Source organism: Oncorhynchus mykiss, chromosome 9, assembly GCF_057628025.1.
Source record: "Oncorhynchus mykiss isolate SJ-2025 chromosome 9, ASM5762802v1, whole genome shotgun sequence".
NCBI lineage: Eukaryota > Metazoa > Chordata > Actinopteri > Salmoniformes > Salmonidae > Oncorhynchus > Oncorhynchus mykiss.
This window is the reverse complement of record NC_143030.1, coordinates 46,650,952-46,670,941: the sequence shown is the minus strand read 5'-3', so window position 1 is coordinate 46,670,941 and position 19,990 is coordinate 46,650,952. Positions and strand designations below refer to the sequence as shown.

General features: G+C 43.6%; 1 protein-coding gene across 2 annotated transcripts in view; it reads right to left on the bottom strand.

Moving 5' to 3' along the window:
* Positions 1 to 18,359, bottom strand: part of LOC110532105 (nucleolar protein 4-like) — a 124,771-nt gene extending 106,412 nt beyond the window's left edge. For both annotated transcript variants that reach the window (XM_021615718.3, XM_036988026.2), the window contains exon 1: positions 16,591 to 18,359. In XM_021615718.3, coding sequence (XP_021471393.3) covers positions 16,591 to 16,929 — 339 coding nt within the window. In that variant the 5' untranslated portion in view covers positions 16,930 to 18,359. The remainder of the gene's footprint in view (positions 1 to 16,590) is intronic.
* Positions 18,360 to 19,990: the final 1,631 nt, after the last annotated feature.

Sequence of the window (19,990 nt, the reverse complement as noted above, 5' to 3'; positions counted from 1 at the left end):
GTACAGTGTATTACCACAACAGGTTAACACTTTCCATGACTTCACTGTACTTTACTCTTCATTTGGATCCCAATTAGAAAAAAATACCCCATTTGGTGATATCTTCGTCAATCTTTTTTGGGGGGGGGCATGACATTTTCCTTGGTCTGGGTGATATCAGTTCAGTAGTTGATCAGAACATTTCCCGTACACTGTGCTTTTGTTATTTTGAGGGAGGTTACAGAGCCTACCTTGTATTCTTGTCTATTTGACCTGTCTGTGTAATCGGACAGACTTGTTTTGCAGTCTATATACACCAGGGTAGTCCATCCGTTTTTCTGGATATCTACTATCTGCTCATTTAAAGTGTAAACCATCAACAGCATAGATATCCAGAAAAAGAGAACAGTTCTAAATCCATTCTAAAAGTACAATAATGATGACTATATGCTCAATTTTTTTTTTAAATGCACAATTAATGTTGCCCACACACACTTTCCCTTATTAGTATGATTTATGTGTTTGCTTTTAGGCCCACATCATTCAACAACAATTCTGAGTACTCTATAGGTTTTCAAACTTCCCAGGAACCACCAAGTCTGACATCAGGAAAAGCTCCAGTCCTTCCCAGGTGTGCTTGTTGTTTGGCGACGTCTCCTCAAAGTTGTAGCTGGTACTTCAGGTAGTCTTGGGTCATCTGATCACAAGACCATTCTCCTTGGTAGCCACAAATGAGAGCCCAGTCTTCTCAACACTGCTCTCTGAAGTTCTGGGATGTCGATGTTGTCCTTTGCAGTTTTCAAAACGTAGACACTTCACCTTTGAGACTTGTTATTGTAGTCTCCTTGAGATTAAATATAATATTTGGTGAGTATTTTGTCTATAGGATTAACTATCACACCAGATTATCACACCTGATTTAAACTAATTGCATACTAAACTGAATACCATGACTAGTTGATTATTGGAGTCATGTGTTAGCTGGGGCTGGGGGGAAAGTGACAGCAATCAAGCCCCCGAGGACTGGAGTTGACCATCCCTAACCTAGATCAGAGATAAAACTAGCTAGTTTTAGAATGTGTTGTACAACAGCTGACTAAAGAAGTGGCATTCGGATCAAGCACAGGAGATGTGCAGCTGAGAACGTTTCCATGGTAACGGCGCCGCTTTACAATTCCGTGATGAAACTTTGAAACAAAGTTGCGACTTGTTGTAGCAAACGAGTGTCATGAACTACATACACCAGAAACAGGGTACCGTTTTTGACTTGTCAGAAATGTCAGCAAGCCAGGCTAGCTATGTACAGCTAGCTAGAGATCTTCTTGGCTAGTTAGCTAGCAGTTTAGCTGAACAAGAATGTTAGTGCACCGTTCTTTGTATGGCTAAATGGATCCATCTCGTAGCAAGACTTTGGCTAAAGTTGTGAATACAGCGGTTCTCAGGCAGGCTAGGGGCGCACTATTGTTACTGTTGCATCACATTGGATGCCAACTAGCAACTTATTGGAGCTTTTGAACACAAACAATATATAAATATATATGCATACAGTACCAGTCAAAGGTTTGGACACACCTACTCATTCAAGGGTTTTTCTTTATTTTTACATTGTAGAATAATAGTGAAGACATCAAAACTATGAAATAACACACATGGAATCATGTAGTAACCAAAAATGTGTTAAACAAATCAAAATATATTTTATATTTGAGATTCTTCAAACTAGCCACCCTTTGCCAAGAGTGTGCAGAGCAGTCATTCTCTCAACCAGTTTCATGAGGTAATAACCTGGAATGCATTTCAATTAACAGGTGTGCCTTGTTGATTTTATTTCCTTCTTAATGCGTTTGATCTAATCAGTTGTGTTGTGACAAAGTAGGGGTGGTATACAGAAGATAACCCTATTTGGTAAAAGACCAGGTCCATATTATGGCAAGAACAGCTCAAATAAGCAATGAGAAACGACAGTCCATCATTACTTTAAGACATGAAGGTCCTGTCAATACAGAACATTTCAAGAACTTTGAAAGTTTCTTCTAGTGCAGTTGCAAAAACCATCAAGCACTATGATGAAACTGGCTCTAATGAGGACCGCCACAGGAAAGAAAGACCCAGAGTTACGTCTGCTGCAGAGGATAAGTTCGTTAGTGTCACCAACCTCAGAAATTGCAGCCCAATACCTTCTGAAGGCACTCTATGTCAAAGTGGGTCAAATATGTAAGTTGAAAATACAGTGTTAAAAACATTGTGTGTGAGAGTGTCCCTAACCCCAAGCTAAATTACAGTAGGTAGAATACAGTAAATTATGACAAGATGACACACTGGAATGGCAAAGTATCTTCCCACTGGGCACAGATGTCTATTCAACGTATATTCCACATTGGTTCAACATAATTTCATTGAAATGACGTGGAAACAACGTTGATTCAACCAGTGTGTGCCCAGTGGGTTACTTCCTCTCTGTGTGAAGCCAGCAGTGAAGTTTGACTGGGTCAGGAGCGTGGGCCCTGAGCATGCACAGTAGGGAGGGTACTCACTGACACCAAGCCAATTAAAAGCCTGGTTAAAACCAATGATGTAAAGCATATAAACCCTGGATTGCTGATGCTATGTGTTGGCCATCGAGAGGCTTTGAAGCCACTGGTTGGCCATATTGGCACTCCCCAGTATGAGCAGTCCTCCATAGGAATGAATGGAATTCTACAGTATTTCAGGACAAAATTACATGTGTTTTAGTATTTTTGTTTTGTAGTGGGGACAGTAACATTAGTAATCTCAAAAAATTATACTTTAAAGAAAATGTTTTATATATTTGTTCCTTTTATATTAATCTCACATAATATAACTTAAAAGTATGCATTAAGATAATAATAAGTGTAACAAAAACAAATGTATATTTATTTTTTTACAATGGTGGGGGAGTGGCTTCAACACAGCGCCCCCTATGAGTCATCTAGTGTATATAAACTCAACAAAAAAATAAACATCCCTTTTTCAGGACCCTGTCTTTCAAAGATAATTCGTAAAAATCCAAATAACTTCACAGATCTTCATTGTAAAGGGTTTAAACACTGTTTCCCATGCTTTTTCAATGACCCATAAACAATTAATGAACATGCACCTGTGGAACGGTTGTTAAGACACTAACAGCTTACAGACGGTAGGCAATTAAGCTCACAGTTATGAAAACTTAGGACACTAAAGAGGCCTTTCTACTGACTCTGAAAAACACCAAAAGAAAGATACCAGGGTCCCTGCTCATCAGCGTGAACGTGCCTTAAGCATGCTGCAAGGATGCATGAGGACTGCAGATGTGGCCAGGGAACATCACACCTGCAGGACAGGCAACAACAACTGCCTGAGTTACATCAGGAACGTGCAATTCCTCCATCAGTGCTCAGACTGTCCGCAATAGGCTGAGAGATGCTGGACTGAGGGCTTGTAGGCCTGTTGTAACAGAACTACAAGCAACAACGACGCCGATGGGCACAAACCCACCGTCGCTGGACCAGACAGGACTGGCAAAAAGTGCTCTTCACTGATGAGTCGCGGTTTTGCCTCACCAGCGGTGATCATCGGATTCGTGTTTATCGTCAAAGGAATGAGCGTTACACCAAGGCCTGTACTCTGGAGAGGGATCGATTTGGAGGTGGAGGGTCCGTCCTGGTCTGGGGAGGTGTGTCACAGCATCATCAGACTGAGCTTGTTGTCATTGTAGGCAATCTCAACACTGTGTTACAGGGAAGACATCCTCCTCCCTCATGTGGTACCCTTCCTGCAGGCTAATCCTGACATGACCCTCCAGCATGACAATGCCACCAGCCATACTGCTCATTCTGTGCGTGATTTCCTGCAAGACAGGAATGTCAGTGTTCTGCCATGGCCAGCGAAAGAGCCCGAATCTGAAACCCATTGAGCACGTCTGGGACCTGTTGGATCTGAGGGTGAGGGCTAGGGCCATTCCCCCCAGAAATGCCTTGCTGGAAGAGTGGGGTAGCATCTCACAGCAAGAACTGGCAAATCTGGTGCAGTCCATGAGGAGGAGCTGTACTGCAGTACTTAATGTAGCTGGTGGCCACACCAGATACTGACGGTTACATTTGATTTTGCCCCCCCTCCCCCCCTTTGTTCAGGGACACATTATTCAATTTCTGTTAGTCCCATGTCTGTGGAACTTGTTCAGTTTGTATCAGTTGTTGAATCTTATGTTCATACAAATATTTACACGTGTTAAGTTTGCTGAAAATAAACGCAGTTGACAGTGAAAAGACGTTTCTTTTTTTGCCAAGTTTATAAATCATTGGTTAAAACCGTTCAATGACCCTATCACACACACTCACAGATAGTGTGCACCAACACTCGCCTTATAACTCACTATCATGTTTCCTCCAGCCCCTGAGGTCATAAGCATGATGCCCATGCTGATTTGATTTCTCAGCCTTTCTCAGCCTTTAAACAGGGGTTGATTCAGACCTGAGACACCAAGTGAGTAGAATCTGGGCAATTGCATTGATCAAATGAATCAGTCAATCAACTACCTGGAAGAAAAGACAGCCAGCAGACCCAATAGTTAGATTTGAGTATTCTTCCCTGCTCTATGGGATAGATAGCGAACTTCTGACATCTTTACCCCTGGACCCTGGCATATACTGTGCTTACAGGCAAAACCCCATAGGGTTTTGGTCAAAAGTAGTGCATTATATAGGGAATAGGGTGCCATTTCGGACACACCCTGAGTGTGCATTTATACCCTCAGATCCAGACCCACGTACACACTACACCACAGCACTCTACGTCTTCTTCCAGACAGTCATTTCACAGAGATTGCAATCTAGCCCTGATTATCTAAGAGGAGAGTCCAAATCAATCCGTTCCACCACCGTGCCTGTTTCAGCACACACAGTGAAGCTCCATATACTGTCGATAGATATTTTCTTCTCCTTTAAAGAGCAGATCACACAGGCTTCATAACACATAGCCGGGGCTGCCGTTCTGGTCTCCCTGCCTGCTATGCTGTTTGATTAATATGCCGCTTCATGGATAGTTCAGCCAAATGACAAAATGACATATTGGTTTCCTTACCCTGTAAGCGGTCTATGGAGAAGGTATGACAGCAGTCCATGCATTGGTTTTGTTTACCTGGCCACTGTTCAAAATACTTTTTAGCATTTGTGGCATAAATCCGAGTCAATGGTACCTATATTAGAATTTTATGATCATGTCCAAAGCATCCTAAAGTATAAAAAAAATTATAATGTAACTCAATTAAGTTAATTAAGTTGATTTGGACGTGAAAATGCTCATATACCATTGACTTTGAGTGAAGTATGCCTTTAATTCTACAGAGGGACTCCTATTAATATGTCGTCTGCCAAGGTGCAGTGTGCATTTCCTTTATCAGGGGTACGTTTCATAAATTCCGAACTGATTGAACGAAATCATTCAAAAGCACTATCCTACACAGAAATACACAAATCTCACACACCAAAATACACAAACCCCCAGAATGCTCCAGATCGAACCTCAGATATACGGAACAGCCCCGGGACACTTCGGATGGCTCCTCCATTGAACCCACTCTAAATGAAGTGGATTTTGTTATACTATAGGTGGCCTGTGGCCAAAGAAAACAAACTAATCTCCTGCCCCATCCAGTCTCTCTGTTGTTCTGTCGTTCTCCCCCCTCCCCTCCCTCCCTCTCTCTGTAACCCAGGACTCCAAAGTAACACAATTACTGCCAGTCAATGACTTACAGCTGCACAGCCAGCAGGTAGCTGTCCACACACACCCGCGCTCTTGGAAGGTTAGGGGTGTGGGCGCGTACACAACACCAGGGAGGCGTGGAGCTCATCTTCACTCTCCATCCAAAACACATCCATACACAACACCACGCATGATGTTTACCTCTTAGAAGACAGCAGTTGACTTTGCACGAGACAGTGAGGCTCGAATGTGTTTTATACACATTTCTGTCACTTCTTCGCTAACACTTACTGTGGTCACCAATGACATTCACCCTGAATTCTGGTCACCACATTGGAGCACCTGTCCTAGTGTTCCTCCAACCCACCACCTTCTGCCTCTCTCCTCCAGTCTTCCCTTCCCTAGCCCCCGTCCTCTCCAGCTATCCGTCTGATATGTGACACTCTTGTTTGAATGACACTACAAAGACAAGGTTGGGGTATTAGGTGGGGGGGAGGGGGTGTGGGGGTGTTTTTGATAAGTGCAGCACACCTGAATGGGTGGCTACTTAAGGCTCCAGGAGAGAGCGAAAGTTGGTGAGTGAGTGAGTGAGTGTGTGGAGGTCATTGTAGAAAGAGAGGAGAGTGTGTGTTGGGGGGAGAGAAAATAAGGAGCATAGGAGGCTGTGTGTTTGAACAAGGCCAGACAGGGTAGATAAGGGTAGTGAGAGGGGCAGGGTGGTGCAGTCACCTATTGTTTGGATCTCAGGCAGGGTCCCGACAAAGAGCGGGAGGAGAGGTGTAGCGACCTGATTGGCTAAAGCCTGCTGCTATGTACCACAGTGAAAATTAAACAATGACGTAGCCAAATAATTACATAGAACAAACATACAGTATTCTTTGTGGATGTAACCATGCACCCATTATTTGAGAGGGGGCACAAAGTATTCCCCCCCCACGAAGCTGGAGAATTTTGCAGCTTTCTCTTGCTTTCTAGAGTCAAATGTTCTGCCTAGGTTATCTAAACATACGTCTTTACCTGTTCAATTGTCATTTTAATGAGTGAATGCACATTGATTCCTTAAGAACGTTTACGCCTTAGGAGTTTAGTACAACTGTCACACTGGTATGTCACACATCTAAATGTCTGTCAATCTTTACATGCATAGCTCTCGCTATATCATTTCACAGTGGAAATTATTTATGAATTCCGACTTCATAAAATTGCTAGGTGGCTAGTATTACAGAGAAACAAAACATATATATATTTTTTTTTAATTCATCAAAAATTAATCAATAGGCTATTGATCAAATTAATTTACAAACATACCTCCTGCCCAACCCTGGCAGCTAAAATCAAATCAAACGCTGTGTGTGTTACGCTACACTCGCTCTGCTCCTCCACTGACGATACTGCACGTGATAGCGCAAGGATCATCAACTAGATTCAGCTGTGGGCTGTTTTTTTCCTGAGCGGATGGTCCGGGGGCCAGGAACGGAAGCCCAAGCAGATATAATGTTTGACTAAAACATAATCATTTCAAACCTTGCATACATTTGAATGCGATCACGTGTCTCCCTATTATGTGTGGGAATATCTATCTCTTTGCTCCGTGCACCTTGGAAAGAGGCAAATGGATGACAGATCTTTTTTTTATAAATAATTAATATTATGAAACATGGGCTTAAAAAAAATGAAGTTTAGTCATTCATTTAACCTCTGAAATTAGGACAAATCTGAGGGGGCACGTGCCTTAGGGAATCTTTTATTTCACCTCAACTGCCCTAGCTCCACAACCTGGCCATAACCATACCCCGCCCTGCTCTGCCCCGCTGCAGAGTGACATTCGCTGGGTGACCAATGTGACTTTAGCCCCTCGGTTCAGAGAGGGGAGCATGCCCTCTGCTTCACCCCGGCCATTCCCTCATCGCCCTCCTACCACCCCTCAACAGAGGAACAGACGCACCGGGCCTCAGAGAGCAGGGGCAGGCATGGAGGGGGGGGGGGGGGGTCACACAACCAGAGGCCTACCCATTCACATCAATTTAGTTGTATTTATTTCTGCAGGATAAGGGCCCCTTTGAGATTAGAGAGATCCCAGGTCTGATATGGGGGCCGTCCCAATTAAGTTACCCCCGCGGGCCACCATTAAACCCTAGGCCATCGACACGTCACCGCCACGGGGAGCAGCGGGAGAAGGAGGACCAAGGAGGTTGGAAAATAGACACACACATAAAAACATACAGTGCATCCTCCCATCATACACCCCCAACATGAGTCATGCATGATTACACACAAAATGCTCCTCAAACACATGCAAAACAGGCAGACAGTTTGTGTGAACTGTCTGTGTAAAACTAACTCTAAACAATTGATAAGAACCATCTCAGTTTCCTGTGCTGTACACTATATTTCTATTATCCTGTTTCCCCCCCTCAGCACATGAGAGTAGAGGATGGGTTGTGACTGAGCCCTGGGTCATGCTCATTAGGGCACCCAACAGAAAATGTTTCTTATTAGATCAGTCCAGTTCCAGTCCTCTTTCAGTTTCAGTTTGTTTTATTACGTTTGGTGACTAATGAACATGGCCCTGTGGTGTGGGGCTGTTGCCGTACACAGCCCCGACCTGGACAGACGCTCATGTGGAATGTTTTGCTGTATTACTGGTAATTTTGTACCACACACAAAAACCTCAGATGCCCATCTGTCTCCTGTTTCCACTGACGGACGACATCTCGTTCAACCGTTTTCGATAACCTTCTGACTGACTCCTACTGCAGAAATCCTCACTTCCTACTCTTACTATCTGATCGGAGAACAGCTAAACTGGAGCCGTATCAAGCGTCTCAGAGTAAGGGTGCCGATTTAGATCACAACGAATACAATTACATGTACACTAGGGACCTTATCCTAGATTAGCACTCTGAGACGCTTGATACACGGACATTAAGAAAAGCTCATTGACGGCCTAATGTAACTCAAGTCTGTGTATACACAGAACACACACATGCTTCTCTTCCCTCTTTCTCCCTATCCTCTCGTCCCTCTCTGGTTGTGGTTAAAGAAGGCAGCTGACAGACAGCGGCCTGAGAAGAGCATGGGCACAGAGCAGCAACAGTTGATCAAACTGCACTTAACGAAGTCAGCCCCCTCTAAGAGCAGGTGCAGCAGGTGGTAGAGAGAGAGAAAGAGAAAGGGAGAGAGGGATAGAGAGAGAGAAGACAGAGACAGCAAAACGAAGGAAGGAGAAAAACGTTAAGACCTATTAATAGGAGCCGCTGAGACGCTGGTGTCAACTGCATGTGATGGCTAAGCTGTGGGGCTGCTTCCTCTAAGCCACACACACACACACACACACACTTCTCTTCCTCTCTCTCTCTCTGTCCCTCTCGCTCTCTCTCTCACTCTCTCTCTTTGTCCCCCGTTTTGTTTTTCTCGCTATTCGTAATGCTGTGCCTACCTCACTTTTCTCTCTGTTTGTCTGTCTGTCCGTCTGTTTTTCGGTGTGCTACTACTGTGCTACCACTCTGTCCTGCGGTCTCCATCCACTCTCTCTTATAATAAGATCACAACATTACCCTTTTCACACTATTGTATCGACCTAAACCCTAATGTGCTGGTTCTGATATTTTTTCCAGTAATAGGATGGTTCCAGCAACGATGGTAGATGCGGAACCAGGCCAGCACAGTTCGGATCGGTTCGGGTCAGTAGTGTTAAAAGGCCACCTGTGTCTAGCTAGAGCTGTTATTGTGACCGTATTACGGCTACACCGGCCGTCACGAGTCATGACCGCAGTCAAATTCTACATGACCGTTTAGTCATGGTAACTAGGCATCTCCTAGCTCTGATGGTCATTAGTAGCCTACCCAACTTGCTAACAGCCTGGTACTCAGCACTATTGTCCCTCTAATCACTCTGACATCAATGTAAATATAATCTAAACATCAAATCAAACACTTCATGAGAGGCCACGAGATCATGTTGCGCAACATTTCTATAGGCTATGCAATTATGTAAGAAAACAGACTTTTGATGGCTTCTATTAAAAATAGGAGGACACCATCATCTTTCTGGTGCATTTGCTGTTTGTTAGGTCTACTCCTCTTCAAATCAAATTGTATTAGTCACATCTGCCAAATACAACAGTTATCTTACAGTGAAATGCTTACTTACAGGCACCTAACCAACAATGCAGTTTAAAGAAATACGGATAAGAATAAAAAATAAAAGTAACAAGTAAATAAAGAGCAGCTGTAAAATAACAATAGCGAGACTATATACAGGGGGGGTACCGGTAGAGAGTCAATATGCGGGGGCACCGGTTAGTTGAAGTAATATGTACATGAAGGTAGAGTTATTGAAGTGACTTTGCGTAGATGATAACAACAGACAACAGCAGTGTAAAAGAGGGGGAGTGGTGGGCAATGTAAATAGTCTGGGTAGCCATTTGATTAGGTGGAGTCTTATGGTTTGGGGGTAGAAGCTGTTTATAAGCCTCTTGGACTTAGACTTGGTGCTCCAGTACCGCTTACCGTGCGGTAGCAGAGAGAACAGTCTATGACTAGGGTGGCTGGAGTCTTTGACAATTTTTAGGGACTTCCTCTGACACTGCCTGGTTTATAGGTCCTGGATGCAGGAAGCTTGGCCCCAATGATGTACTGGGTCGTTCGCACTACCTTCTGTAGTGCTTTGCGGTCGGAGGCCGAACAGTTGCCATACCAGGCAACTGGCAACTGGTATGCTCTCGATGGTGCAGCTGTAGAACCTTTTTTTTTTTTTTTTTTTTGAATTTTACCCCTTTTTCTCCCCAATTTCGTAGTATCCAATTGTTGTAGTAGCTACTATCTTGTCTCATCGCTACAACTCCCGTACGGGCTCGGGAGAGACGAAGGTTGAAAGTCATGCGTCCTCCGATACACAACCAACCAAGCCGCTGCTTCCTTAACACTGCGCACATCCAACCCGGAAGCCAGCCAATGCGCCGGAGGAAACACCGTGCACCTGGCCACCTTGGCTAGCGTACACTGCGCCCAGCCCGCCACAGGAGTCACTGGTGCACGATGAGACAAGGACACCCCTACCGACCAAGCCCTCCCTAACCCGGGCGACGCTAGGCCAATTGTGCGTCGCCCAACGGACCTCCCGGTCGCGGCCGGTTACGACAGAGCCTGGGCGCGAACCCAGGACTCTGATGGCACAGCTGGCGCTGCAGTACAGCGCCCTTAACCACTGCACCACCCGGGAGGCCCCTTGCTGTAGAACCTTTTGAGGATCTGAGGACCCATGCCAAATCTTTTCAGTCTCCCGAGGGGGAATACGTTTTGTCGTGCCCTCTTCACGACTGTCTTGGTGTGCTTGGACCATGTTAGTTTGTTGGTGATGTGGACACCAAGGAACTTGAAGCTCTCAACCTGCTCCACTGCAGCCCCGTCGATGAGAATGTGGGCGTGCTCAGTCCTCTTTTTCCTGTAGTCCACAATCATCTCCTTTGTCTTGATCACGTTGAGGGAGAGGTTGTTAACCTGGCACCACACGGCCAGATCTCTGACTTCCTCCCTATAGGCTGTCTCGTTGTTGTCAGTGATCAGGCCTACCACTGTTGTGTCATCAGTAAACTTAATGATGGTGTTGGAGTCGTGCCTGGCAGTGCAGTCATGAGTGAACAGGGAGTACAGGAGGGGACTGAGCACACATCCCTGTTGTAACCCTGTGTTGAGGATCAGCGTGGTGGATGTGTTGGTACCTACCCTTACCACCTGGGGGCGGCCCATCAGGAAGTCCAGGATTCAGTTGCAGAGGGAGGTGTTTAGGTCCAGGGTCCTTAGCTTATTGATGAGCTTTGAGGGCCCTATGGTGTTGAATGCTGAGCTATAGTCAATGAATACCATTCTCAGATAGGTGTTCCTTTTGTCCAGGTCGGAAAGGGCAATGTGGAGTGCAATAGAGATTGCATCATCTGTGGATCTGTTGGTGCAGTGTGCAAATTGGAGTGGGTCTAGGGTTTCTGGGATAATGGTGTTGATGTGAGCCTTTCAAACCACTTCATGGCTACAGGTAGTTGTTTAGGCAGGTTACCTTAGTGTTATTGGGCACAAGCACTATGGTGGTCTGCTTAAAACATGTTGGTATTACAGACTCGGACAGGGAGAGGTTGAAAATGTCACTGAAGACACTTGCCAGTTGGTCAGCGCATACTTGCAGTACACGTCCTGGTAATCTGTCTGGCCCTGAGGCCTTATGAATGTTGATATGTTTAAATCTCTTACTCACATCGGCTGTGAAGAGCGTGATCACAGTCTTCCAGAACAGCTTGTGCTCTCATGCATGTTTCAATGTTATTTGCCTCGAAGCGAGCATAGAAGTAGTTTAGCTCGTCTGGTAGGCTTGTGTCACTGTAATGGTTTGCAAGGCCTGCCACATCCGACGAGCGTTAGAGCCAGTGTAGTACGATTCGATCTTAGTCCTGTATTGATGCTTTGCCTGTTTGATGGTTCATCAGAGGGCATAGTGGGATTTCTTATAAGCTTCCGGGTTAGAGTCCCGCTCCTTGAAAATGGCAGCTCTACCATTTAGCTCAGTGCGGATGTTGCCTGTAATTTCTGGTTGGAGTACGTACGGCCAATATGCCAACATTCCATTTTAAAAAATGCGTTCCTCACAAGAGCAAGTTTCATCATTGCTCTTGAAGAAACTTTCAAAGTTCTTGACATTTTCCGTATTGACTGACCTTCATGTCTTGAAGTAATGATGGGCTGTTATTTCTCGTTGCTTATTTGAGCTGTTCATGACATAATATGGACATGGTCTTTTACCAAATAGGGCTATCTTCTGTATACCACCCCTACCTTGTCACAACACAATGATAGGCGCAAACGCATTAAGAAGGTAAGAAATTCCACAAATTAACTTTTAACAAGGCACACCTGTTGGTGTTAGGGGGCAGTATTTTCATTTTTGGAAAAAAAACGTTCCCGTTTTATAAATGGGATATTTTGTCATGAAAAGATGCTAGAATATGCATATAATTGACAGCTTTGGATAGAAAACACTCTAACGTTTCCAAAACTGTAAAGATATTGTCTGTGAGTATAACAGAACTGATGTTGCAGGCGAAAGCCTGAAAAATCCAATCTGGAAGTGCCCCAGGTTTTGAAAGCGTTGCGTTCCAATGAGTCCCTATTCAGCTGTGAATGTACCATCAACGAGCTTACGCTTTCTAAGTATTCCCCAAGGTGTCTACAGCATTGTGATGTAGTTTTACGCATTTCTGTTGAAGAATAGCCATAGGCGGCCACATTGCGTAAGTGGTCACATGGTGGCTCCGAGAGAGATTCTCGCGTAAAATACAGAAGTAGCCATTATTCCAATCGGTCCTAGTGAAAAACGAATTGTCCCAACGGATATATTATTGAATAGATATTAGAAAAGCACCTTGAGGATGGATTCTAAACAACGTTTGCCATGTTTCTGTTGATATTATGGAGCTAATTTGGAATATTTGTTGTGGTGACCGCAATTTCCGGACGATTTCTCAGCCAAACGTGAAGAACAAACGGAGCTATTTCGCCTACAAAAATAATATTTTGGGAAAAAATTAACTTTGGCTGTCTACCTGGGAGTCTCGTGAGTGAAAACATCCAAAGTTCATCAAAAGTAAACAATTTAATTTGATTGCTTTTCTGATTTCCGTGACAAGGTTGCCTGCTGCTAGCAAGGCATAATGCTATGCTAGGCTATGATAAACTTACACAAATGCTTGTCTAGCGTTGGCTGTAAAGCATATTTTGAAAATCTGAGATGACAGGGTGATTAACAAAAGGCTAAGCTGTGTTACAATATATTTCACTTGTGATTTTCATGAATAGGAATATTTTCTAGGAAGTCCGTTGCGTTATGCTAATTAGTGTCAGATGATGACAACGGTCCCGTTCACGGGATGGGGTGTCACTACAGGTTAATTGAAATGCATTCCAGGTGACTACCTCATGAAGCTGGTTGAGATCATTTTTATTTTACCTTTTTTAACTAGGCAAGTCAGTTAAGAACAAATTCTTATTTTCAATGACAGCCTAAGAACAGTGGGGCAGCTCTGGGTTTTGGTTACAAGTCCAATGCTCTAACCACTAGGCTACCTGCCACCCCAAGAATGCCAAGCATGTGCAAAGCTGTCGTCAAGACAAAGGGTGGCTACTTTGAAGAATCTAGAATATATTTGGATTGGTTTAACACTTTTTTGGTTACTACATGATTCCATATGTGTTATTTAATAGTTTTGATGTCTTCGCTGTTATTCTACAATGTAGAAAATAAAGAAAAACTCTTGAATGAGTAGGTGAGAGGGAGCAGGCCTACATAGCTGCCTGTTGCACAAACGGGTATGTGCAGGAATTACACACTTTTGCTCCATAAACACACACTTTCTTGTATTACACACGTGTGAACACACACACGCTGGGAGTGGGACCAGTGTGTATGGCATTTCCTTCCAGGTTTCTCTAAGCCTCAGGCAGCTTTCCAGAGCTCTGGCCTCATTCATCCACACACTACCTATCAGGCCACAGCTCTCTACTGGCAATTAGAACACATTTACAACCTGCTCACTCAGGAATCTCACGCACACACACACACACACACAACAAATGTATACATACTGTCGAATTTAGAACAATTTACCCAGCTAAAACACACATCCCCCACATCCATCCCTTCCGCCCACACACACACACACACACACACACACAAGTCCAATTTACAAGTGGACAAAACCTCAAATACAAAACAAGCAGTGAGGGTTCAAGCTCATGCATCCCAACAGAACCCTGAAGGTGAGCAAGACTGTCTCCATCACCATTTTTCAAGAAATAAACAGTACATACAAGCAGCACACAGGGGGAGCAACATCACAAAAAAAAAGAAAACAAATAATAAATCATGAATAAAGAAAAGAAGAAGGAAATACAAAAAGTGTACATATGTACACATGCATATACACATACACACCAAACATACAGTTTAGCCTATAATAGCAGCCAAATATCCTAAAGTGAAATATCCTAGATCAGATTCTGGGTGGAGCCTACATGATAGCCTTGGACCAATTGGTTAGTGTCTCAACACTTAATTAATTAACATTGGCAGTTGATTTCTTCTAATATAAAAATGTCATTGAACATTAATAACCAAACAATACAATATTTGGTTTAAACTTACTTTTGAGGGTTTTTTTTATGTGTTTTTTTTTTTTACAGCTGTTGGAGATGCTAAGATTGTTTGTTTTTCCCATCATCACTGTTGATCTATCGCTCAGCATCTCTCTACTGCACGCTCTGCTTGGCACGGCCCACTATAGTAGAATAGCAATGGAATAGCAGCAGGACTGGGTGAGAGCAGGCTGTGTCTCACAGTCAATCAGTCATAATATGACCCTGCTTGCTGCCTTCAGACAGAAAGCAGACTTACAGCTACTGCCGTAGCTTCTGCCAAAACGCTGTTATGAGTGGTGTTGTCTCTGTGTTTAGCTGACAGCAGATTAACAGCTCCTCCAAAAATGTCCTGTAGCCGGCCAGCTCAAATTAGCCTACTGTCAGAGTTGAGCAAGTCAACAAGTCATGTGACTGTCTTGGGGGTGCTTCCCAAGCTGCACCATATTCCCTACTCCTGGTGCACTATTTTTGGACCAAAGCCCAATGTTCCAGGGTCAAAAGTATTGGTCCCTGGTCAACAGTAGTGCACTATATAGGGAAGAGGGTGCCATTTGAGATGCCTTTTTTATGATTGCAAAGTATTTTAGAGGTGTTTATTGTATACCATTGTCCATTTACAAATGGTTTGAATGCAATCAGAGAGAACCTGTGTGGGACAGAAGTAACAGACTCTAGTCCAGAAGCCTGTCCCCTATGCCTAAATAGACTCTCTATTCAATCTTTTAAGACAACCTCAATGAAATCAGTACAATGGGGGAGAGAGAGAGAGAGAGATTCAGAATAGCCTCTTCAAATCTAGGACATACACATTATCAAGTGAGGAGAAGACAGGAGCTCAAACTTTTCATGTGACTTCGATGCAAAGGCAAGGAACAGCAGCAAACGGCTGCATCACAAGCTCAGCAGGTGACTGTGGCTTTGAAATGTGTAACCTATTCATCTTTGTAACAAATCCTCTAAATGAATGGTCTGTGGTTGTCCCCCTGTCTGAACCTGGATTGCTACAAACTAGAATTTAGTTTCCATTGTCATTTACAGTCACAGATGTCTATCTTTTCAAGTCTCTCCTCCCCCTCTTTAACGTTCAATACCAAAAGCCACTAGAATAACATTTAAAGAACAGGCTACACAATTGCACTGATACAATTTTAGAATGAGTTTCTAGCACTCTGCACACAGGGGTGAAATTCAATTATTTTTTTCAGCTGCATCCATGTCGTCAATGCATCACATATGTCCATGTTCATCATTGATGAGCTTTAGGAAATTGCGCATGAACAGAATTTAATTGATTTGAGACTAAATAAATAACACTATGTAAATAGTGGGAACTGACAAAACGACTATTCTCGGCATGAAATATCTCCGATTTAAAAAAAAAAAAACAATATAGCTTTGAAGCTTGCCCTTGAGTGTGTAAACGCGCGCACACGCACAGTGGACTATAGTGCCATCAGGGTATACTTGTCTCATTTTTCTTTGGAGCCAAAATCATTGTCTAGGCGATGCTATTTGTGCGAAAAGGGTCGTAATAAGAGCGCTGCGCGCATGGCACCATGGCACTGCCCGAACCATGACAGTGAGAAAGGACTGGATCAAAGGGCCAGTGAAAGTTGTCGTAGAGCAGTAGCAGGACTCCATACACATATTTACATAGGAAAATATGGGCATCATCATAGTGCGCACACACATTTGCGCGCACAGTAGGAAAGAGGAACATTTACTAACCGTCGCCTTGATAGGGACATACAGGACAGGTCTGTCGGCGGCTCCATTCTTGTTCATGTCCCCTTGAATTGTCCCAACAAGGAACCCTTTGGACTTCACCCAGAATTTGAATTTGGCGTTGATGTGGTTGCTCTCGATGTAGACAGGGTCCGACTCATCGGTGTGTGAAAGGGTCTGGAGAATCTTATTGTATTTTCGCCGGGTGACTGTCTTTGTTTTACCCGAGTCCCCGTAAGTACGGAGACACCAGTCCTGAAATTCACCGAACATCTCTCCTTCTAACGCCACCGGGCTTCTGCTCCTTTTGGGTAAATCCACGCTGGGTTTTTTCGTTGACATGATTTCTCTTTGATGTCCCGTGTCCCTTTAGATTGGAGGACGGGGTCTCAAAAATAACTCCAAACACTAATAATGCCCTATTTTATTCGATTTATCGATTTATTTCAATTAACTGTTAAATGTCACTCTCCTGGTTAGAAAGGGAGCCATATACGAGTTAGATTGATATTTCTGCGAACAATGAGGAAGGATTCCGTATCAGGCAATGAACGATTGGTGTACTCTCACACCTGTTAGCGGAAACCGTTCGTCTCCTGTCCCAAAGGGTAATAACAAATGTCAGTAGCTCATATCCTGCGCCGAGGAACAGAAAAAGAGGTGCCGTCCTATTAAACGGGTATCTCCCACCTGTGTGTTAAAGGTCTCCAATCTATAAAGATTCGCCGTTTGAATATCAGATACAACAAAACGTGGTAGCCTATTTGACGTTAAGTAGGGCTAGAATAAGGAGTGCATATTTTAACACGGGTCCACAACTAATTAGAAGGAATGGCTATAGCAGCCCGGTCTGTCGTGATACCCTCCTCCTCCCAACTCCACCTGATTCGTGTTCCACCTGTTTGAATCGGACCAGAACGCCGCTGTCCCGAACCGTCTTACGTAGACGGAAATCAAAGCGCATCGATGTCTCTCCTGTTTCTCTACTAGATAAAGCGTTAAATTGATCTAGCCTAAGATAAGCCTTGATATGAGCAAATGGTATATATTATGGACAGGCTCTTGTTCTTCTCCACACGAACTCCGTCGCGTCGATGGGACATGGGTGCGCGCAATGGCTCGCCGAAATCCAGGAAGTGCAGTCCCAGTAGCCGAAACGCACACAAAGCGGGGTTGCGCGACCGTCCCATGCGGGACCAAATAGCCGTTGGCACTGTTTCTTCCGTTTGATGGGCAATTGGTCATGTGAATAATTAATGTTTTTGCCCCATTGTATCAAAAACATAATTTCTATAAAATGCAGGGTTTTGAGCCATGCATAGCCTAAGCACATGACTGGTCTATTGTAAAATAATATCTCATTTCTTCACTATCCATATAGTCATGAAGGGATAACCTATTGATATAGCATAATTATACTATAAATACTGTCATGGAATTAAGTCTGAATTAATTGATTAATCATTATTTATGATTCATTATTGATATTATTCTACTCCTCACATATTTTATGTTTATTGGATAGGCAAGAGATAGACGGGAGAATGTGTTGAAAAAGCAGTGTGCCGGATTTGAACCCATGCAGCAGCAATGTGTGTTCTGGAGTAGCTTTACTCCACCTGATCTTTGTGTTTCTTTTCGAAAAACATCTCAGTTGACTGTTTAGTTTTCTCTCAACAGTCAGTGGCCCTTTGTGGCTCCATCCAATGTCCAGATGTAATCTTGTAATCACTGAAGCAAGGCACAAAAACACTCACACATCAAAAAAAAAAAAAAAAGAGAGGCCACCACACATCATCATATATACCCAATTTTACTCAAAAGAGTCCTCAAATTCAAGATTGTAACTATTCCTATTCTTCATTCACCAGGCCATGCATATTATTTTGTAGCCTACATGCTCAACATGCCAGCTGTATAGTATATCATATAGTAATGGATAAAACAAAAGTCTAGACTCTCAGTTTGCCTACATAGGATAGGCTACCTTACCCTAAAGAACACCCAGACTGTTATTGCTATTGATAATAGCTCATAACATCCAATAGTTTAGATGAACAGTAAAACAGGGGATCCCATTACAGCCCAATCACAGACCATGGAACATCATGTTGGATCAATGGCATTTTATGACCTAGTATATTGACCCACTGTTTCTGCTTCCCTTGATGAAATACATCACAGAATATACAAGGTGCATTGTCCAAAATGAAAAACCTATAGCTCTCGCTGTAATCCCCATACCGTACAGTGCAAGTCATTCCCCATATATTTAATGAAAATACTATTTAAGTATAGTATAAAGTATTTCATGTATGTGTATAGAGGACACAGAACCATCTGGGGAAAATCACTACTTATACCAGTACTAACATGGTTACTTGACTGTTTGATCAATTCAGGGGCTTCTAATGCTGTGTCAAAGGCCGTATGCTTGGGAACAACTAAAGTGGAGGCTATGTTTTGGGGTTGGGGCTGGGAGTAACCTTGGAGTGGGTACAGACAGGAGCATGGATACTGTGTGCCCAAATTGCTACAGTATGTTTGTGTCAATGAAGGGGCCCTGTCTGGGTGTACAAGCCCTGGAACAGAACATCCCAAACCCCTTTATACCCTTAAACTGGCATTCTGTATGAGAAAGACCTTTTTTTGTTGTAATGTATTGTTAGTGGCCTGGCTGAATATTGAGTTTGTTTAAAGAATGAGATTGCCCTGGAGTTAGAAAATATAGACCACTGTCACCAGTTGAGCTACCATCTATGAAATATACCAGATATGTGGCATGACATTTCTCATTTACACCAACAAAAAAATACATCACAACTGGGTTTATCTCCGGGTTTATCTCCAAAGAATGTCTCTGTTACCTTTGTCCTTTGGCCAATCAACTGTCTAAGTTGAAGTTCTGGTATTAAGAGCTTATCTACAGAACATCACAGTTTGTGTTGAAGTGAATGTCATGCTTATGGCTCAATCACTGACCCTAGCAGTCAGTATGTCAAAGAGAGCACTAGAGTCCCACCCATGTATAAAGTGGATGGCTGGGATGCTACAGTACAACAGGTTGCTTTGAAATAGCATCTAAATGGACCATGATGCTCTGTGGTGCTATGGTTTGTGCATGAGAGGGGGGCCTAGTGCGCACAACGACATACATATCTGTCCGCTCTCTGTCAAAGCATTGTAGCACTTGCGCTTGGATACCTGTGTCAATGTAGCCTGTACAGTCAGTGCACACACATGTGCTTGTTGTTGCCACAGTAGTCTCGTTGTCACGGCGTAGTTCCACCACTGCATGTGGGGCTGTTGGGGTGACACCTGTTCCTGTGAGCCCACAGGGTCTAAAAACAAGGCCCCCACCAGGCTCCTTAAACCCCACCACCAAACCATGGAGGAAACTGAA